Source organism: Megalobrama amblycephala, linkage group LG5, assembly GCF_018812025.1.
Source record: "Megalobrama amblycephala isolate DHTTF-2021 linkage group LG5, ASM1881202v1, whole genome shotgun sequence".
Taxonomy (NCBI): Eukaryota; Metazoa; Chordata; class Actinopteri; order Cypriniformes; family Xenocyprididae; genus Megalobrama; species Megalobrama amblycephala.
This window is the reverse complement of record NC_063048.1, coordinates 6,923,637-6,946,550: the sequence shown is the minus strand read 5'-3', so window position 1 is coordinate 6,946,550 and position 22,914 is coordinate 6,923,637. Positions and strand designations below refer to the sequence as shown.

General features: G+C 36.7%; 2 protein-coding genes across 6 annotated transcripts in view; both read right to left on the bottom strand.

Moving 5' to 3' along the window:
- Positions 1-15,422, bottom strand: part of col12a1a (collagen, type XII, alpha 1a) — a 99,883-nt gene extending 84,461 nt beyond the window's left edge. For 4 of the 5 annotated variants that reach the window (XM_048190528.1, XM_048190529.1, XM_048190531.1 and 1 more), the window contains exons 1-13: positions 15,267-15,422; positions 14,554-14,659; positions 8,355-8,471; positions 8,123-8,263; positions 6,379-6,429; positions 5,337-5,600; positions 4,702-4,866; positions 4,453-4,626; positions 4,066-4,356; positions 3,094-3,696; positions 1,654-1,932; positions 1,299-1,571; positions 930-1,199 (exon numbers count right to left, since the gene is read on the bottom strand). In XM_048190528.1, coding sequence (XP_048046485.1) covers positions 930-1,199; positions 1,299-1,571; positions 1,654-1,932; positions 3,094-3,696; positions 4,066-4,356; positions 4,453-4,626; positions 4,702-4,866; positions 5,337-5,600; positions 6,379-6,429; positions 8,123-8,263; positions 8,355-8,471; positions 14,554-14,623 — 2,698 coding nt within the window. In that variant the 5' untranslated portion in view covers positions 14,624-14,659; positions 15,267-15,422. The remainder of the gene's footprint in view (positions 1-929; positions 1,200-1,298; positions 1,572-1,653; positions 1,933-3,093; positions 3,697-4,065; positions 4,357-4,452; positions 4,627-4,701; positions 4,867-5,336; positions 5,601-6,378; positions 6,430-8,122; positions 8,264-8,354; positions 8,472-14,553; positions 14,660-15,266) is intronic. The other variant, XM_048190532.1, reaches the window with a different exon arrangement.
- Positions 15,423-18,512: 3,090 nt separating this feature from the next.
- LOC125268375 (cytochrome c oxidase subunit 7A2, mitochondrial) lies at positions 18,513-22,414 on the bottom strand. Its single transcript, XM_048190526.1, has 4 exons — positions 22,301-22,414; positions 20,082-20,171; positions 19,328-19,412; positions 18,513-18,716 (listed from the first exon to the last, which is right to left on the bottom strand). Exons 1-4 carry the CDS (start codon positions 22,316-22,318, stop codon positions 18,658-18,660), a joined length of 252 nt encoding a protein of 83 aa, XP_048046483.1. The 5' UTR covers positions 22,319-22,414; the 3' UTR covers positions 18,513-18,657.
- Positions 22,415-22,914: the final 500 nt, after the last annotated feature.

Below are 22,914 nucleotides of genomic sequence, written 5' to 3'. Positions count from 1 at the left end.
AGCTAGATTTAAAAACCTTTCAGATGCAGATTGACCACCCAAACCAAGAATAGGCATACATGGTATATCAGCTGGTATGTATGTGTGGGCAAGGGGTGGGTAATATGACCATAATATGATACATTTTATAAGTTATTTTTGTCAGGCTATATAAAAAGAACAAAGAAGCAAACTGCAAATACATTAGTAAATTAAATAGCCTAAACTCTTTTTTCAGATACAGTAGGTTTATTCAACATGTATAGGCTATTTATTTAACATCTTTTGTTGTTTGATTAACATTAATGACAGACAGGTATTTAATTGGGCTGCTGAATGCATGTACATAATATACTGACACATATCCAGATTTTATCCACCTGTTTACATCCACTTAAGCCATAACCAACTGTGTTCACACAAGATATTCCACACGATGGACATTTAGACATCTGTGTTTGTGTGTATTTGACTATTCAAGCGCAAGGAGATCTGATCTGAGGAGTGCTTCTGTTGTGTGTCATTCAGCATGATTCTGCCTATCCCGCCTTCACTAACTGCAAGTTAATCGATAACGAATTGTGATCGGATTGTAATTTTGTGCTACGACGAGCTTGGCTACCTTTGATTATGATATATTGAAATTATATTCAACCCGCCAAAGTGGATAGTGGGAGTGGCTTACCCGCCACAGCTGAAATCTATCCGCATTTGGCGGGTTGGCGGGTGTTAATATCAAGCCCTGATTGGCATTCTCATTTTAGCCAACGTGTCTTCAGGGAGTCTGCATCTGTTATTGGTCAATCACTGGTGCGGACTGCCTTTCGGGATCTTGAAAAACGCATAACCCATCGGTTTTTAGATTCATTTTATACCGTGTACAGCAGACAAACAAATGAATTGCAATGTAGAAAGCACAAGCCTAATTTTGTAATACTAAAGTCTCTTACCTTCCAGAGTGGTGCCTGTTCCCATAAGTGGAGCTCCGAGGCCAGAGGTATAGCGGGCACTAACAAACAGCTCATACTCGGTGTCTGGGAGAAGATTTTTCAGCAAAGCAGTTGTTGTGTCTCCTTTAACAAATATTTCTTTCCTTTCCCCACCATCAGGTTTGTAGGCCACATTATACTGAAGCACATTGCCTGGAGCAGCCCGCCATGAAACCCTCATGCTGGACACGGTCTCGTTGAAGACCCTCAGGTCACGTGGAGAGCCCCGAACTGAGAGAGAATAATAAATATAAGATTAAACGACTTCTGTTGGAATTCCAAGAGAAAAGAATCAGGAGTGAAAGCAACAAATCCTCCAACAGTGCTAACCTTCTTTGGTGGTGCCCTCAGTGTCCATGGCGGGACCCATTCCGCTTGCATACTCGGGGTACACTGTTACACGGTAGGTGGTGACGGGGAGCAGTTCTTGCAGCACAGTGGTGACCTGACTCCCATCCGTTTCTGCTTCCAGTTTATCTCCTCCACTCACAGGCTCATAGAAGAGTCTGTACCTCAGCACTGCTCCTGGAGCAGCTTTCCACGACACTCGGAAGCTGTCCACGGCCTCCTCACTCACCATGAGGTTACGGACAGGGCCTGTCTCTGAATTATGAGAGAATTATGTGTGTTATCAGTCAAATGCAAAAAAAGTTGTATATGTCAGAGATAAACGACTTTCAAATACCTTCTAAAGTCGTCTCCTCGCCTGTCAAAGGAAAGCTGTCTCCTATATCATACTGGGCGATGACATTAACCTCATAGGTGGTCAGTGGCGTGAGACTGGTCAAAACTGTAGAGGAGACGTCATGAGGAACCACCAAAGAGATGTAGTCTCCAGTTATCTCGGCTGCTGGCCTGAATCGCACCATAAAAGACAGGACATCCTCTCCATCAGAAACCCATGAGGTCCTGAAGCTCCTGGAGGTCACCTCAGAGAAGCTTATTGACTTTGGTGGAACCAAACCTGTGTGGTGAAACACATCACCATAAGTTAAAGGCAATGTGTGTATCCTCAATGCTTTGAGTTTGGTCTTTCTTGCTGATTTGCTCTAGCAAAAAGCACTTTAAAAGGCACTGCAGTTATAAATTCTAAATACACATGAAAATTGCTCATGATATTTATTATGCCTAAGCAGCCCTTAACAGATGTTTCCAGAGTTTAGTAATTGCATAACTGCTTGTGTTATGAAAGAATATTTGTAACTGTGATTTTGTCAAGTAGGGTGTGTTCCTGGATCATCATCTTTTGTCCGTCCTGGAACAACATTCCCTTCAAACAAACACAGTCTGAACCCTCTCCTAAACTAAGCATAAAACTACCCAGAGTAAACTGCCTGTCAGAAGAAATAGATTAGGCTGATAAGAATGTTGTTCAAACCCCTAACCCTAACCTTAACACTTCTTTCATTTCTAAAATGTTATTGGATGATAAGAATGTTATTCCAGGACCATCAAGTCTGTTGATCCAGAAACAGTCTTAAGCTGCATTTCCACCACAGGAATTTTCCCTAGGAGCTAGGGACTTTGGGTTCGGTGTGTTTCCACCGTAGGGACCAGGGTCTAAATGATGTTCTGGGTAAAAATTTGCCCCTCAGAAAGTCCCTGCAAGTGAACTTTTTCAAAGTTCAGGAATTTTCAGGGGTGGGACTTGGTGGCTGAAGATGATGATTGGTTGAGTTCACGCAGAATTTTGATTGGTTGACTCCGCGCAGCATTTTATTTCAACCACCATTTTTAAAAGTCTGCTGCGGTGCATTCAGTAAGAGTTGTTTGCTACTCAAATCAACAATGGAGTTTAAAAATTACGACTGATGGACCGTCAACGAGGTTCAGGCTTTATTAAGCTTATATGAGAAGGACGAAATCCAGCGGGAACTAGAAAGTCGCGCATAGTCCTACGTCACCGGACTAATCTTCACGGTACTTTAAACCACGATGGAAATGCAGACAGCAACAGGTCTGAGGGGAAAAAGTTCCTGGGACAAATTGTTCCAGGTAATTTCGGTGGAAATGAGGCTTTCCTTTGGTGAAATCATGGTAAGCCATCCATCTAGCTCACACATAAATATTAACAGAAACTTCAGAAAGAAAACAATAAATAGCTTAAACGAAAGTTGCCACATACTTCTTTTCCTGATGTTATGGAGCTCCTGCTCAATTCTTAGGCAGATGGATGTGGTCAGTTCCTTGGAGATCCGCTCAAAAGCATCAAAGTCTTCCACCTCAAACACATGGTTATCAGCAGGAGCATTGGCAATCGCCTCCAGCTCGGTGCGCACGGCGTCCTTGACTCCCACGGCAAAAATCTCTACGTCTGTATCCCTTAGATTTTTGGCAGGGTCTTTGAAAGAATCTGAGGACTTGCCGTCCGTGATGAGCACCATGACTCGCGGCACGTTATCACGAGCGCCACGGCCTGAAATGAAGATCTTTTCTCTCACGTAGGTCATGGCTTTGCCAGTGTTGGTGGAGCCTCCACGGTAGGGGAAGGTGCGGACTGCCTTGACCACAGTTGCAATGTCATGGTGCTTGTTCAAAGCAAACTCAGTGTGAGGATCCCTGCTGTACTGAACCAAGCTGATTTGCACTTTGTTGGGTCCGATGTCGAAAGAATTGACGAGCACTTCGAGGAAGGCTCTGACTTTAGCAAAGTTAGCCAGTCCTATACTGTACGAGCCATCCACCAGGAGGACAATGTCGGCTTGGACATCAACCTCTAGGGAACACTCTGTAGGGCACAAAACACCAAATTTTACAACCTGTTTGTCTGATATAAATTTTATTCTTGGAATGAGCATTTGGAAGTTACAGATATCAGCAAGGACCAGTACACAGATAAGGGTGGATCAGTGAGATTTATGGCTGGAATTCACTATACGACTTTTCCCCAATCTACAGTCTGGAGGAGTCAAATGGACTACTTTTTTATGCAGCTTCTTTGTCATTTTTAGAGCTTGACAGCCTCTGGTAATTTTGAGACTAAACAAATGTAAATGATGACAAAATGATGAACTATTCTTTCAAACTCAGGATGGATACTCAGGGGGGACTGACACTTTGGATAAAAGCATCTACTAGATGACCAATCAGTAGTTACCTGTAGACACTTTCACGGGCTGAGTTTTCTCTGTGACAACTTGTGGCTTACTAGGGGTCAGACCTTTGAGGGCAAACAGACTGATCTCATACTCTGTCTCAGGGGACAGGTCTCTGACATTGGCCAAGGTGAATGTGGGCCCTGTGTAGATCTCCTGCTTCTTGGCGCCAGCAATTATGGGAAAGACCTGCAGCTTATAGCCTGTGATGACACCAGGAGACGATTCCCACGTAATTCTCATGGATTTGGAGGAGATATCCGTCACTCTGAGGTTCGAAGCTGGTTCAACAACTGCGAAAACGTGGGTAGATGATTTATAAATCTTCCTTTAACTGGTCAATTCTCTATGAGTTTAGCTAGATTGTGAATGCATGTGTTGGCTTGTACCTTCCTCTCTGCTTACAAGGAAATTTAGCTGCTCCTCCACACCAGAACAGACCTCAGTGATGAGCTCCTTCTGCACTTGATTGATCATGTCGAAGTTTGGAACATTATAAACATGCTTGCTGTGAGGAGTGGAGGCCATCTCCTTCAACTCATCCTCATCTGCTCCTTTGATACCTAAAGACATGAATTGCGGCTTGAATAAGAGTTCTGTATTACAGATTCATATTGAACAGATGTATAGACACATACCCAGGACAAAGATCTCTACTCCAATGTTCCTCAGCCGTGTGGCATACTCCCCTACTGGGTCTTGCGACTTTCCATCCGTGATGATCATGGCCACTTTTGGGAAGCTTTTCCTGGCTCCAGCCGCCTCAGTGAAAGTGTTTTTCACCAGATAGTCCATTGCATCACCTGGTTGAGCATGTAAGACACCAAGATACAAATTGGTACATGTTGCATGACGACTACAAACGGCTAGTGCTACAGAACCTCTTTTAATCGGGTTGGTGTTAAAATATACTTTTTATGTTTGAAATTTAGATAATAAATGACATTTTGAGCATAATTTTGCCAAGTAGGACATGTTCCTACATTACCCATGTGTTACCGCAATTACTGTATATAGACCTACATTTTTTGTTTCATGATTTTGGTAATCTATACTATAAGCACTTTGGTCAACTTTTGTTTTAAATGCACTTTATAAGTAAAGTTAAACTTGATAAGAATGTTATTCACCCTCTAAACCAAACCCATTCCCAATCCCCAAAATCTGATTGGTTGATTAAGGTTGAGTAGTTTTGTTCCAGGACCAACAAGGATGTTTATCCAGGAACAAGTCCTAATTGGCAAAATCATGGTATGGTAAATATTTTACACACCCGTCATGGTATTACCACCCTTGTAGGGCAGATTTTTTATGGCTCGTAGGACATCAGGCCGTCTGAAATGCTGGTTCAGGTTGAACTCTGTCCTGGTGTCTGTGCTGTACTGTACCACAGCCACTCTGGTCTTTTCCTCTCCAATGTCGAAGGCTCCCGCCATTGCCCCAATGAAACTCCGGATAAATTTAAAGTTTTCTCTTCCCACACTCCAAGAGCCATCCACCAGGAAAACCAGATCAGTGATAGCACTTACTGAACACTCTGCATGACAAGGGAATGGAGAGAAAAGACATGAGAGAAAGCCAAATAATAATATAAGAGCACCAATCTTTATCGTTTCGCTTATTTGTTTTGACACAATGAGCAAAAAATGCTGTTGTTGTTTTAAAAAAGCTGTCCGTTTTACGTATGTTTATATTGCATGTACACTTACTCAGTTATTAATGACTCTGGCAGTGTCCTTCAGCATTTCCAAACCAAAACAAAAAATGCTTTCCAAAGCAATGGATACTTTCAATAAACTTATTTCTGTTCCTTTAGAAGTGACTAACTTTACTGTGAAATGTACATCTTGAGAACTGCTTTTTTGGAATTTCAGTGGGATTTTGTTGGGATCTGGTACTCACGATTTGGACTGACAAGAAAAGGACTGGAATTGGATCAGGACTGTAATCCTTTCCACTTGTTTAAAACATGATGTCTGACTGTGCGAGAGTCAATGAATGAGGATAGAAGGAACCTCAACCCTCTGTGTTATAACAGCCACTTCTAACAGCACAAAGAAAATTTTTATAAGTTCTGATTCTATTTTAATGCTTTCAATTAAAGGCAATTTTTACATTGCCAACCACAGCCTTGAGCAATCTTTCTTTGCGAGCTGTAAAAAGTTTGCGAAGCCTACAGTGGTCAGATAAAAAAAAAAAAGTCTAAAGGAAAAATGTGATCTAATACATTGCATATAGAATTCGATTTCATAGTTGACAAGAAACAAGACTGTATCTGTAATTATGAAGAAGTGGTTTAAATTAAATATACTCACTGACAGCCTCTGGATGTGGCCTCCTAGTCCCACTCGTGTTGCTGGACTGAACTGTAATAGGAGAAGAAGTTAGGTCTGTGTCTTGAAAGCTTATGATTCCTTTTGGCAAATGGATTTATCACAACTACAGTAATTATCAACAGTACTTTGTTTTGTAATTTTGCTCAGTAGATCTCAAGATCTCTTTCTTTTTGAAGAAAACGACTGGTTCTTGTCCATTCAAATCCTCAAAACCACCACAATGCTAGTGTGTTGTGGGTGGTTAAATGGGTATCGCTATGCAATTACTAAAGTATTCTGAATGTTTTAAGTGTATTGCTATGTGATATATCCTACAGTATGTTATCTATCCTAGAGTATTGTGGGTTATTGCATTATGGATATTAAGTCAAAGGAGTCCACTCCAAAATCTCTATTATATTTTGGTCTCTAGAAATGGCTCAGTTCTCTCTGTCAATGTGAGGTGTTGCTCATCTATAGCAATATCAAATATCTCCTCAACAAGAGTCAATGATTTGATATTTGTTGTCTGGATCTTCAGTATTAATTTATTCAAAATACATTAAAAATGTACAGAGCCCCGCACATACGATGTGAAAAAATATGTATATCGAGGCCGTGAATTAACAGTTTATTCCTTACTTACTAATACGTAAGCATGTTTTACTAATTTGTTCCTTCATTTTAAGTAAATCGCATGCACAATATAATAATTTGCTCCATCATTTTACTAAATTGTGGCCACGATTTACTAATTCGTTCCCTTGTTTTAAGTAAATCGTGCACACAATATAATAAATAGCTCCCTCGTGAGCACAATATAATAATTTGTTCCCTCATTTTACTAAATTGTGGCCACGATTTACTAATTCGTTCCCTTGTTTTAAGTAAATCGTGAGCACAATATAATAATTTGTTCCCTCGTTTTACTAAATTGTGCACATGACATAATTTGTTCCCTCATTTTACTAAAAAGTGGCCACAATTTACTAAATTGTTCCCTCATTTTAAGTAAATTGTGCGCATGATATATTTCGATCCTTCATTTTACTAAATCGTGCACACAATATAATAAATTCCCTTGTTTTACTAAATTGTACACATGATAAAATAATTTCTTCCCTCATTTTACTAAATGATGCGCACAATAAAATAACTTGTTCTCTCGTTTTACTAAATCGTACGCACAATATAATAATTAATTCCCTCATTTTACTAAATTCTGCACATGATATAATAATTCCTTCCCTCGTTTTACTAAAATGTGGCAACATTATAATAATTTGTTCCCTTGTTTTAGTTAAATCAATACAAGGGAAAGAATTAGTACAACATGGGCACAATTTACTAAGTCGAGGGAACAAATTATTATATCATGCACACGATTTCTTAATTTGTGGCCAGGATATATATATATATATATATATATATATATATATATATATATATATATATATATATATATATATATATGCAGGGCTCTGTACTTAATTGATTATACACAGGAAAACCTGCTGTTTTACTTTTAATTTTACTTAAAAATACATTTAAGTGGTTGTGTAATCTCACAAGTATTCAAGGTGTAAGGAAAACATTTTATAATTTTTTAATTGATGGAAACACCATTAAATTTAAACTTTTCTTCAACACATGAACAAATTCCTTACCACGAATATGTGAAATAGTAGTTGCTTACCTTAAAAAACAAAACTCATAAGAGAAAGGGCGTTGGGTGTGCACTTACTTGTTAATTGTCCGAGGATAGGGATACTTTCTTCCGCACCATCAAATGAATTGATTGACACTGAATAGTCTACATCTGGAGTTAGATCCGTGATCGATGTGTTTGTGGCCGAGGAAGGAAGAGTAAAATCTTTCGAATCATCTGGAACAGAGAATGAGATATCAAGTCAGAAGATCAGTGACTCAAAGCAGATCAAAAGACATGCAGATGCTGTAATATGTGCATAACGCACCCGTATCTGATGTTACTTGTATTCTGTAGCCCCGTATCTGAGACGAAGGCCTCCTCCATGACATTTGCACTGTGTTTTCATTTAGGATTTTAAATTTCAAGTCTGAAGGAGGCTCCACTGCAAACAAGAGGATAAAAGAGTCAAGATCACAAGAAAAAATGCCATATCTGAATTAATAAGAAATTTTGAAGAAACAAAAGATGATTTTTAACGACCCCAACGACAAACACTTCAGGACTGAAGTTGACTTGTTTATTGTTGGGCAAGACAAACACAACCAAGAGTAAAGGTGACAAAACACAACATAAAAAGGTGACGGAAGCCATTTCGGATCAAATGGCCTTTTCTTGAGTTGCATAACCTGGAATCTCATGGTCTGCAGCTCAAGCAGAGAAGAACTAAACACATTTCAAGACCTATTACAAACAAAACGTCATCGCCAATCCATGTGCAGACAACCATCCAATGCATGCTGAATGCAGTCAATACAAGGCATGCCCGTTCACTGGAAACAGAACTCTGGTGACAAAAATAAATCATGTCCATTCCCAAGATATTGATTATACAATGGAATCGAGTTTTCAAGATGTCAAAGATGTCCAGATGGCTCTGTCAAAAGTAAAAAACAAAAATATACATATATGTTATATATACGCTTCGTATATATACATATATTCCAACAAGGCTAACGAGTTTTACCAAAGCCACACATCCATTGCAAATCTCATAAAAAGAATACACAACTTGTCGTGACAGACTTTTGTGTAGTTCCTTTTCATACAGAAGGTGTACGTGACAAGACAACACTCCTAATTGAGAGGTTTGAAGGAAAATGTACAATCACGCATATATGTGAGGAGGAAAACTACCCACATTCGTCTGGTTGTAGTATCATGCACGTGTACATGAGAAAGTTGCTGGGTGAACAACTTATTACACTGTTTCCATGTACACAAAGGACAACACACAGGGAGGCTACAAAAGTATTTCAAAATGATATTCCGTCATAGACATTACTGACATGCGATCTACATCAAACCGTTGTGGATCTCATCTCTGCCGATGATGAGATGTCCACTTACAGTACGCGCTCAACATCCATGTTACATCCGCATGCATGAATGCTGATGATTGATGTAAATCTCGGCTGTCAGGGTAATGTCTTGAATGCAGAGGAAAAACAGGTGATCTCATCCAAAATGTAACCGATAGAGGATAATAAACATGCTTCATTTCACAGAAATGAATTAGTATATTTAACCAGCAGAATGCAATATTACAATAGTGTTTAGCACGCTTAAAAATAAAGGTTGATAGAAACTTTTAAAGTGGAGAACATTCTTATTGATTAGTTTCTTCAGATCTATATTTTTGTTTCTGGGTTTTTTAAAGCACCAGAACATGCTTTTTCAGACTGCAAAAAATTTATTTTCGTATTTTTTCTTAAAGCAAGATACATATTGTTGAGAAGCAAAATGACATAAGTCTTGTTTTCTTAAAAAAAAAAATTATCAAAGTTTAGTGAGTTTATGCTTAAAGAGATTGTTCACATTCTGTCATCTGAAAATTCTTTCATCATTTACTCCCCCTCAAGTTGTTCCAAACCTGTATGAATTTCTTTGTTCTGCTGAACACAAAGGAAGATTTGAGTACAGCAAAACCCCCCATTGACTGCCATAGTATATATTTTTCCTACTATGGCAGTCAATGGGTGGGCAAGATCTGCTTGGTTACTAACATTCTTCCAAATATCTTCCTTTGTGTACAACAGAACAAAGAAATTCATACAGGCTTGGAACAACTTGAGGGGGAGTAAATGATGAAAGAATTTTCATTTTTGGCTGAACTATCCCTTTAAAACAAGAAAAAATGATCTGGAAAACACGATCATCTTTTTTTATTGTTTTAATCATAAACTCAATTAATTTTAATACATTTTTCAGAAAGCAAGACTTAAAGGATTAGTTCACTTCAGAATTCAAATTTCCTGATAATTTACTCACCATGTCATCCAAGATGTTTATGTCTTTCTTTCTTCAGTTGAAAAGAAATGAAGTTTTTTGAGGAAAACATTCAGGATTTTTCTCCATATAGTGGACTTCAGTGGGGTTCACCGGGTGGATTGCAGTTTCAATGCAACTTCAAAGGGCTCTACATGATCCCAGATGAGGAATAAGGGTCTTATCTTGCAAAACGATTGGTCTTAAAAAGTAAAAATGTACATACTTTTTTAACCACAACCACAGTGCTTGCACTGCTCTGTGATGTGCCACGCATTACGTAATCATGTTGGAAAGGTCACGCGTGACGTACCACGGTAGAGCGAAAAACTCCATCTCATTTTCTCCTCCAACTTCAAAATCGTCCGACAGCATTGTTTTACCTTTTTTGTAAAGGGCGTTTGACTAACACCGTGTCCTAACCAGACGCGATGCGATTCCAGCGACTGTCCACACTAGATGCAACGCGAAAATGAGAAGCAATAAAATCAATCAAAATCCACAGCCAATCAGAAGAGAGTGTGGGCGGGCTCTCTTGGCAAGAGCACAGCAGACACAATGGGTTAGTACATAGTAAAATTCATAAATATTATATAATTTAAACATTATTTAAAGTACATACGGACATTACGGAGTGACTGAACCAATCTTTGTCATCGAATACACTTGTTTGTTCGCATTGACTTGACAGTTTGAACGTTCTTGTGCCCATTTAATTATTTTCAAGATCTGAGGTGAATTAGGCAGTGTTGTTTTCATTACAGCTAAAAAGCTGGGAACACAGAACGATATTCAAACTCACATTAGACGCTTTTAACATTAAATAAAGCACATAAACATTGCCATACTTTGTGTTGCTGTTCCAGCCGCGACGTCGCGGAGAAATAGAAACCGTTTCTAAAACAGAATATTCGCGTGTCGCCGTCGCGGCTGGTTAGGATAAAAACTCCGATTAATATGGAAAAGATGCCTTGTATCGCATGTCGCGGTGCCGCATCGCGTCTGCAAGACGAGCATTTGTGGTTAAAAAGTATATACACTTTTAATTTTTTAGAAAATGACCAATCGTTTCGCTAGATAAGACTCTTATTCCTCGTCTGGGATCATGTAGAACACTTTGAAGCTGCACGGAAACTGACATTTGGACCTTCAACCCATTGAACCCTGTTGAAGTCCACTATATGGAGAAAAATCCCGGAATGTTTTCCTGAAGAACGAACGACATAAACATCTTGGATGACATGGGGGTAAGTAAATTAATTAAGTGAACTAATCCTACTCATTTTGCTTCTCTAGTAAATTTTGATCTTGATTTAAGAATGTTTAGATATTTGTACTGAAAAACAAGAGTAAGAAAATCTTTTTTGCAGTGTAGAGAATTAAATTTGGTTCTAATTGAAACCTTTATTTTTATGATGATTAAACTAGTGCATTTATTCCTACTCTTCATCAACAAGGTGATGAAGATCCACAGTGTCTGCTCTTTATAAGAGCAGATCTTCCCTGTAGAAACCTTGATCATCTTTTTCCATGCACCACCTTTCATAATTCTACTTAATGGGCAGCTGGATAATGAGTACGTGGCGAAATGTCACATGCACAGAGAAAAAGAAGGGTGGAAAGACGTGTGTGTGGATGTAGGCCAGAGCAGCAGAATATCATTTTAAAATAAACGGTGGAGGAAACACACCAGGCAAACGACAAATAATACGACCTGCTGGAGAAAGAATGCTCACCAACCTGACGCATCAAACTCAAACGGTCTGTGTCCGGACAGGCCTCTGCCCTTCTCCGAACCCACGAGTCTTCACTGATTCACAGATGTCAAGCCGAGGCATCTTAAGGGAGGTGTCACGGCACCAGCGCGCACAAACCGCGTATGAAACACCACCTACCATGTGCTTAAGACTCGAGCTTTAATACCAGCTCAGTGAACTCGTGTGAAATAATGGAACCGGGCAGCTTTGTTGACTCTGTTGACAGTTTAATAACGAAAGTGACACAAACGTCTGCTCGTGTTGAGTTTCTGGAAACTTCAGGACGAGGAGGCCCGACAGGAGAGCGCTCCTCTCGTCCCCCGGAGAGAGAGTCTGCCCCGCGTCAATAACCTCCAGCCAGTCAGGCATTCTTTCTGGCTAGCGCCGTTGCCAGGCAGCTCGGAAAAGAGGCTGGAGTCTCCCGGAGAAGCCGAACAGATGCCAAAGTAATTCCGCAACATGTGCTGACATTAAACATTACTGCGTATTAACTTTCCATATGGATTGCAACTCAGCGTTTTCGTGAGGAAACCTAAAAAGGCTCTTTGTCTTTGTGCTGTCTGAGGACTACTTCAGCCCTCTCATGTTACATCTTTCCATTCTGTTACAGCACAAAAAAAAAAAAAAAAAAACGAAAGTTTCCATTTGGTTTTCCAGTTGAATCAAACTCCATCCTCAGGTTCTCACATCATTTTCGCCCGAGACAGCTGTCACTGGGATAAAGTGATGCTGTGTGGCGACTTTAATTATATATCCCTCTTAAACTAAAACAACTTCAAATCATGTGGGAGAAAACACTTATCCATTTTACTACTGATTATACGTGTGTATCCAGCTCAGAGATGCCAGGGTCAATTGGGCAGTTTTGAAAATGCCAACTCTTAAAAAATATCAGGATTTTAATTTGATGTAAGAGGAAGTTTAGTGAAAGGACAATATCAATTTTAAGGCAAAAACTAGCTTATATATGTTGTGGCATTGTTATTCAGATTTATATCTTACATTTAAAAACTAATTTATCATGCAAAGTGCTTAAAAATGATAAAGTAAAAGAAAAATGTAATATATATATATATATATATATATATATATATATACAGATTAAATAGTTAAATATGGCCATAATATCACTGTAAAAAAGAATTGTTGGTTTAACTTAAAAAAGCAAGTTACCTCGCCTTAAAATTTTGAGTTCATTGAAATTAAAAATTTGAGTTAATACAATGAAGGTGATTGGTTTAATCAACAGAAACTCAAAATATTATGTTATCTGAACCACATTAATTACTGAAGTTGATTTGACAAAAGAATGTTAAAGAATGTTAATAAATCGAAATGTTTTATAGAAATGTTGTGATAAATCGTGAAAATAATTTTTATAGTGTAGCTATACATTTAGAAAAAATAAAGCATAAAATAAATATTATAAAAATGTTTATTTTAAGACCCTTTATGGGGGGGATTAGGCTAGTTTTCATTCCTTAGGCGCGTTTTGAGTAGGTTTTGGGCTGAAATTTTTTTCTGGGATCTGGCATCCCTGATCCTGCTACACAGTTTTCAAACAGTTCAAAACTAAGTGATTTTGTCGCATATCTTTTAACTCTTGATTACTGCACATTTGAGTTTGACTTAAGAGAATTGAGTCTCTGCAAGAAAACAAAAACTGTCGTCTATCAGACTGAATTTTGCCCTAAGGACACTTTTGAGCTGTTAAAAATCCTAACTCATACTGCAAAAGTCAATTAAGAGGTCTGCAGTTTTTCAATTAAAAGGTCTGCACCTTTTTCTGTTGTTTAATAATGATGCTTTTGTAATAATGTTTTCGTTCGAGCTCTTCATGTAATTACTGTGGTAATTCATTGGACAATAACTGACTCGTAGAGGAGGTGATGACAATCCCAGACTGCTGCAGAGACATGCCTCGCTACAAACGGCAGATTACATGACTTTTTTTATATATATAAATATATATATATATGTGTGTGTGTGTGTGTGTGTGTGTGTGTGTGTGTGTGTAAGTGTACCTTTAGGAGCACTGAAATCACACTTAACATAAAGAGTAAAATTTTTTAACAAATATAGCACATACTTTGTTAGTAAATCTTCATTTCATAGCTTATTGAACTATATCTTTCTATGAATCTACTATATATATATCTATGATTTATATAGTAAGGTGAATTCAGGGTGATTGGGACACTTTTTGCCATTGAGATAACTGGGGAAAAGTGTCCCAATCAACCTGAATTCACCCTACATAACTATGTACTGTAGAAGTCAATTATATAACTTAAGTATGGTCTGAGTATTAATACAGCTTCATATACAATATTCAGAAAGTTAAGGTTGCATATACACTTAGTGTCCAAAAACAGGCTATTTCACTGTAAAAAATAAATAAAAGTTTAAAATAGAAGAGAGATAGACCGCATGTGACTATACCTTGAGCCTCGACTGAATTCAGTAATAGAGTAAAGAGTGCAGCAGCGGCCAAAGACAGCCTGATCTCCATGTTTATACACACACAGTCAGCAGCTCATTAATTAATCTACAAAGAGAAGAAAAAACAAATCAACCTTATTTCTGTATTCACTGCACAGTAGCATCATCATCATCATCATCCCAAAACATTCTTGGTGTACTTTTTATTCTGTACTTAATGTGGCCTAAACATTCATTTAAACAATGAATATGTAAATGACTATTAGATTAGTAACCGAATTACAGTGCAGAATTGAGAAAGAGATTTGCGTTACGGCTCACGAGCGCCTCCATGTGGAGCCTTACACAAGTGCAGTGAATATTAAAAATTATTATTGTGATTAATAGGCTATAGATGGGACCAACGTGAATTAATTAATATCTCAGTATGATTTCTGCTAAACATTTAAACTAAAAGCTTTTTTCCTCTAGTAGCCTATTTGCTCAAATTGCACGATTTCATAAATAAGTGCTAAAGGAAACATACAATAATTTTATAAAATGTGATTAAATACACTAAACATATCACATCCACACAACTCACTACGAAATTACAGACATTAAAACATGCGGTCATTTTTATAAATATTAAACGTTTATTTCATTCACTGAATTACATTTCCCATGCAAATCTAGAGAAGTGATTGAATGAAGTAAAGAAAGCGTAATCAGACCTGTTAAAGTTCGTCAGTATCACAAATGGAAAGTGAAGGATGAAGTGAAGTCCCGCTCCAGACAGACAGAAGGAGAGGCTCCTCGCGCTCCTCCAGCAGTGAGGGAAACCTCTGAGAGAATGGGAGGTATCTGAGCACAACCTGACACTAAATAGGGGGTTGTTCCCAACTTTTCTCCCTTACGAAATTCCTAAAGAATGGAGCCCCCACTTTTAAAACAGAGATACGGGAAGAATGTGCTGAAATCCACTTCAGTGGGATGCAGATGAGGTGATGCTTAAGTTTTAATAGGCTACTATATATTCATTCTATCAAGCTTCCATATTAATGTCTCAGTTTCTGCTCAGAAAAGTGGAGCACTCGGAAAAAAAAATATTAGAATGAGTAAAATATATTGGCTACATTTAATGTACATACGTAAAGTAAATTATCTAATTTACATAGGCCTACGTAATTCAATAATTTAGCGTAAACTTTCAATACCTTAGTACTGAATCCTCGTATTTAGACATATAGGCTATTTGAGGGGGGAAACCGTCGATTCAGTTTTATTGTGTAGGGGGGTGTTTTGTTATTATTAACTATTTTGTTAATAACGAAGCTGACTACACTTCAAACAAAGTATAAGTCCTCACGAGAGACTGCATGCTAAATCACATACTACAGCTGCGTACTAGAAACACATTCTTCGATGGTAAAGCATGTAGCCTACTTTTAAGTGTGTCGTAAGCTGCCGATAGAGGGAGATCAGGTCACGTTATACAATGGCGTTTTTATACCACAGATCCATTTTTCTCATAAATACTACAATTACCAACTTATGAACTTATTATTTTTAAGTTTGTGGGTCATTCCTACAGTTTGGTGGATTTTATGTCCCCATGAAACAATGATATTTTACATAAAATGTTAATCAAGTTTCATGCCACATGATTTTTCATGCACCTATAACCCAATTAACACAAATTCATGATTATATCCTAATAATAACAAACTTTTTGATGCACCTGACAGGCAAATTCCAATGTCCCCAATCAAACTTAATTTTGAAATAAAGGTAACATATATATATTTATAAATTACACATATGTAGGGACAGTCTTATTTTTAACACTTTTGCTTCAGTTCAGCAAAATGTTAAATAAAATAATGGGATCAAGATGAGATGCTGTATTGCAATGAATGTGTTTTTAAAACCACCTATTTTTAACCCTTTCATGCATGGATTATGATAACTTAAGTCAGGATTTCTTTAATTTTTTTACACATTTTTCAAGGAGATTTTCAGATGTCCACTTGAGTGGACTTGCATTTATGGTTTTAACTGAAGATATACTGTATTAAACATAATACAGTAATAACACACCAATACTGTGTGTATTTTACAAACCAATAAATTAAAATATATAAATTCTTGTGAAAAGTACAAAAAAAATATTATGCAATTAAAATTCATACAAGTTGACGCATGTCTTTGATATCAGAACATGAGGATGTGATTCCAGAGATCTCTACAACCTGTCAAGGTACAACTGTGGAAACCAAACTCAGATTATGTAGAAAATGCTCACGCTTCCTCCAATCTACTGGAGTATGTTGATTTACCCTTATTAGCTGATAATTCTGATTATGTTCAAGATAGACACATTTCTACCATAGCTCTCCTCTGAGAAAACCTCAGGTGTTTTCAATCTCATCTGAAATGAGCAGTGTTGGGGGTAACGCATTACAAGTAACATGCATTACGTAATCAGATTACTTTTTTGATGTAAGGAGTAAAGTAACGCATTACAAGTAACACGTAATCAGATTACTTTTTCAGTGTTACAAGTAATGCATTACTCTTTATGTGCATTACGTAATTGCATTACTTGTTACATTAAAAAGGTAATCTATTACAAGTAACGTGCATTACATAATCAGATAAATTTTTTGATGTAACAATGCATTACAAGTAATGTGCATTAAGTTATCAGATTACTTTTTTGATGTAACAAGTAATGCATTGCAAGTAACGTGCATTAAGTAATCTGATTACTTTTTTGATTTAACAAGTAATGCATTGCAAGTAACGTGCATTACGTAATCCGATTACTTTTTTGATGTAACGAGTAATGCATTGCATGTAACATGCATTACGTAATCTGATTACTTTTTTGATGTAACGAGTAATGCATTGCAACTAACATGCATTACGTAATCCGATTACTTTTTTGATTTAACAAGTAATTCACTGCAAGTAACATGCATTAAATTATCAGATTACTTTTTGATGTAACAAGTAATGCATTACAAGTAACATGCATTTACTTGTAATAGCTTGTAACATACATTACATACGTAATCACATTGTTAATGCAAATTACATTCTAATAACCGCCCCCCCCCCCCCCAAAAAAAAAAAATTTAGTCAAAAAAGTTACTGCAGATGAAGTATAAAAAAACAAACAAACAAACAAAAAACAGTAATAGTATGAATTGTAGTTGAAATATAGCCAGTATTGCATGATGTCCACTTTAGTGGACAGATGATGAATCAGAATTTCCTCTGAATCTAAAAATAATACTTGGAAAATTTAACTGTGATATGACTCATTAGATATTGCTTGATACCATTTCTATCCTAGGATAGAAGGAATGGATGGATATTCCAGAGCAACTTGACATTTCTAACTGGCCATCGGCCATCTTGGTTTGGGGTGGGGGGGATTAACATACAACGGCTTGCCACTTAATGGCAACGTATAGGATGATGCACTAGGGTCCACTGTAGAGGTTGATCTGCAACTATACCATCAAAACCCATGCATATGCAAGAAAATGCTTTTTAAATAGCTGTCCACTATAGTGACCTGTATGCAAAATAATCCATGCATGGGTTTCATTTTTATTTTTTACCTCAAAATGTCAATGGATCTTCCATTGAAAATCACAGACTCCTCTCTGGTGATGTATGCAGGACTCCTCCAATCATTTAATCTGGTTACACTGCACCCCTGCAAGCTCACCTTCCTCTGCCTCCACTTACGAGCCACACCCACATCTCAACATCCAATCAACAGCCCATTCATAGAACTAAATCTCTGCCCTACATTTTTTCTTATACGATAATTCGTTACACTTGAATATACGTCACAATGCAGAAGAAAAGATATGTTGTTACTTCCGCTTTATCAGACTTTAAATCTAACAGAATATAGTGAAACTATGGTTAAGAGGAGACCTTAAAAACACATAGACTGTCAGTACAGTGGAACGTTTTATTACATAATGATTGCGCTTTACAGTACAATCAATAAATATTAATCCAATGTATTCAAAATAAATGACAAGACATAATTCTGAGGATTAATAATCTTTACAACTCAGACACATGAATAGAGATGCATGTTCAATCCTTCTTCTTGGGCAGTGCTGCGCTGATCAATGCATATACCACATAACCGCACCCTGAGGAGAGAAGAGGAGTTGTTGTTTATAGAGGGAAAGAATAAAGTTATTCAGTTCATTTTGTAGACTGGAAAGAGTACAAAGTACAAAACAATATGACAGTGTCCTGAACAACCCTTGATGCAAGACACTGAACTGTAAGCAACTGTAACTGCTGTGGTTACATTCAGAAATATACAGTTTGATCATATGTTTCTCAACAAAATACACAAATCAAACTATATGAACTAGCAGAACAGCTCATCTTAAATAAATAAATATTTTAAAAAAAACCTAAATACATCAAACATCAATAGCAGCTTTAAGTTGTCAATGCTGGCAAATGACCATGATATAAGGGGAATATTAAACATATTTACATTATTAAAACATTATTTTTTATAAAGATAATTACACATTTTTTCTTCTATATTTTAATTTTACCAGTAAACCACTTTGTTACATTAATGTGTAGCACTTTGTGTAAATTAATTTGATTATTTTCTAAAAGTTTAAGCTGTCAATGTTGAATGCCTTCATTATGACTTCTTCTCATGTGAAATGGACTCCAGATAAAAGCACAAATAACATAAATGAACGCAAAAATGGTAAGCCAAATATTTATAGCTTACCAAAGACAGTGAGGGCCATTGTCGCCCTATACAAGAGAGCATCTGTAACGCCTCCCTTCAAATGAACCGGCATGCCATTGTCTTCCTGAAAGAAGCAGAAACGGCATATTAGCATTTGACACTTCAACACTTAATTTTAGGGAGGCCACAAGTGTCAAGCATAAAAACAGTTTAAAGAGGAAAAGCCAAATTATGCATTTGCACTAAAGGAAGTAAGAATAATGCTACAGATCTCCTTTAATAAAAGTACTATCAAGGTCAATTTTACTCCTGTAGGCGAGACCACCAACACAAACTCAACAAAATTGATCTCAGTCACATAGTAACAATTTAATGAAAAGATTTTTATTTTCAAGATTTAGAATATAACAGCATAATGTAACAACAGCCACCCTCATTTTAGCGCCAGACTGCCATAAGCAGAATGTGCCAGCATCAAAGCCAGTGAAATCGCAATTATAGAATAAGTGAAGCTTTACGCTACTTGTTTAATTTGACACTTCATACTATTTCAGTATTATGATACATGCAATGATTAGTAATACAGCCTACTATACAGGTGAACCCTACTAGCGAATCATTTCGTACTTATCTGTTCATCCACAATATCAGTCCAGAACCTGGGAACAAATTACAGTCTTAACTTGTACATTACCATTAGCGAGTGCCAAAGAGGAATAAATAGACGTAATAACTTAACCTGTGAAATCTTAGGATTTGACTAGATGTCTAGTTGGATTAGATCAGAACTAACCTGAAACAACTTCTGCTTGCCCGGGACTTTATTCTCCAGCTGTCTGGGTGCGCTACTGGATATGGTCCGCCTGGAGACCTGCTGGAGGGTCTGGAAAACAACAGCAACAGCAATGCTTATTATCCGAATAGATTTCATGTGCATAAACTATCAAGAGTGTAGAAGCTTGTTTCTGCCATGGAATAAAAAAAAAATAAATAAATAAAAAAAAAAAGTGAGACTTTTTATCTTACAATTTGGACTTATTTTCCTTGTAATTCCAAGTTAGTCTCACAAAAAAAATTATATCTATAATGTTTATATCTACAAACATTTTTTTAGGGACCTTTTCCTGCAAAAAAAAAAAAAAAAAAAAAAAAAAAATCGCAATTACTCTTTATTTTTATTAACACGTGTTGGAAAGCTTCCAAAAATAAGAGGAAAAACTGAAACACTTCAGTGCACTAAAAACTCTGTTCATCTGCTTACACTGGACCTCTATGAGCTGATTTAATATATATCACAGATTCTTGAGATAAAGGACAAAACATGTTTTAGAAGTTAGTTTTTATTATTTAATAATACATTATTTTTAAACTGATATATTTGTAGACAAAGGTCTCAGCTTTGTATCAACTCCATCAGACACATTAAAAAGCATGATATTTTAATTTGATCCATCCAACAACAGTGTAAAGTCTTCAATTATGCAATAATGGTGTTCAGTAAAGGAGCTAATTATAGATTTTTTTTTTCTTGGGTTAGGGTTATTATGAACAATTCAGTTCCTTAATTCTCTAACCTCCTTTTTAATATTAAACATATATAACCAATGTTCTTAGGTAAATCGGACATGATATCATGTTTTAATATTTTTAACAATGAACTGAAAAAGAATAATATATTTCTTTTAAAATTAACAAAAACCTTCACCTGAAGGTGTTAAAGACTGACGGTGTTAAATACTGACAGAGTTGACAAAGGTCCAGCTGGGGCCAAACATACAGTTTATGTAAACAGAATCATGAAGCAAACCTTAGAAGAACTCCCCATATGCAAAAAACATTAAACCACATTATATAGTCTTTTTGAGAGCACTTGTCAACCATCAGACATAAAACCCGATGGAGTTGATGTCTGACAGAGTTGACAAAATAGATTATTTTTCCACCTTAACCACGTTTTGTACAGTGGAACAAAAATTCTTTCTCAGTTGTAGCTGCAAATGCCCAGATTTATCCCTCAACCATTTACAGAAAATATTACACTGGGATGACGGAGTTGACATGTTAAAGCTTGTGACCGCAGACGCAGAGACTTTTACATTGTTTGTATAAATATATATAAAAAATAAAACTTCCAGGACTATATGCGTCTGCTACTGTGAGATCCACAATGAGCAGGAAATAGGAAAGGGTTAAAGATGACCATGACATTTGACATTGGATTTATTCAGAATTAAAACACTGACTGACTCCTGACTGAATTAACTTGGCACAAAGTGAGGACACAACTTATAGCCTTTTTTATGGAAAATATAATTCGAGATTTATTTTTTGTATTCTTTGATATATCACAAATCTCTGCCTTTCAATTTAAGTGTATATTTTTTGCATTTGTTGTATTTTTAAACACTTTGTTTGGCAAATTTACATTGTGACCTCATGCTAAGGACAGGCTAAATTACATATATTTTCCAAGTATAGAACATGTATTTAAATATACTACTAACAAAATTATTTAAAAATAAAAGCAATGAATGACCTGAGTATCCATTTTCCTTTAAGTTCTTTTATTTTGATGGATTTTGTATTTATTTTTTAACATAAATGTGTAGGACATGTTTTGTCCCTTATCTCAAGAATCAGAAAAAAATGTATATATCAAAAACAACACACGTACATAATCATTTTGATAACAATACACGTCAACCGTGTAACGTTAATTCTCTCCAGGAAACTATCGAGGTTGAGAGAGATTAGTGAAACTAAAGCATAAATTTACACATCAATGCACTAATACAGTATTTTTTTTTATATTTCTTACAAAGTTATTTTGTTTATAAAATTAAAATATACTTATATACATAATATTCTGAGCAGGAGGTCATGAGAGCTGCTACTATGCTAACGGTGTTTCTAATTCTGGACAAATCTAATCAGGCTGTGTTATGAAAAGGCACTCAATCGCTTTCGCCAGATAAATGCAATGACAACTGACATAAAGATCTTAAATCTCACCCTTAAGTGCCTAAACATGATGATGATTTCTCCTTCAGACCGAAACGTTCAGGAAGCCGCACCAGCACAAGGACACTTGAAAATGTCACTTCCTTCTTCTGCTCGAGTCTGACGCAGAGTAAGCAGAGACAGGCGCATTACTGCCACCTTCTGGACAGGATATTTGGGAGGTCCGGTTCTTTCTAGCGAATCGGTTCGTTCGGACTTACTGTTTCAAGTAAATGGCTCGAGAAGAGAATCTTACTTTTAAATAAAATTTTCCTGATAATTTACTCACCCCCATGTCATAAAAGATGTTCATGTCTTTTTTTCTTTAGTCGAGAAGAAATTAAGGTTTTTGCTGAAAACATTCCAGGATTTTTCTCCATATAGTGGACTTCAATGAAGCCCAAACGGTTGAAGGTCAAAATTACAGTTTCAGTGCAGCTTCAAAATGTTATACACGATCCCAGACGAGGAATAAGGGTCTTATCTAGAGAAACCATCAATCATTTTCTAAAAAATATAACAATTATATACGTTTGCTTATCTTGAACTAGCTCTCTTCTTCTTCTCTATTAGAATTCCAGCAGTGTAGACACTGCTAAGTGTATTACTGCCCTCCACAGGTTAAA

Coding starts and splice junctions, on each gene's coding strand:
- LOC125268375 (XM_048190526.1), bottom strand. Junction 19,413..20,081: donor GCAAGCAGAAGTTGTTTCAG/GTTAGTTCTGAT, acceptor TGCTTCTTTCAG/GAAGACAATGGCATGCCGGT. Junction 18,717..19,327: donor AATGGCCCTCACTGTCTTTG/GTAAGCTATAAA, acceptor TTCTCTCCTCAG/GGTGCGGTTATGTGGTATAT.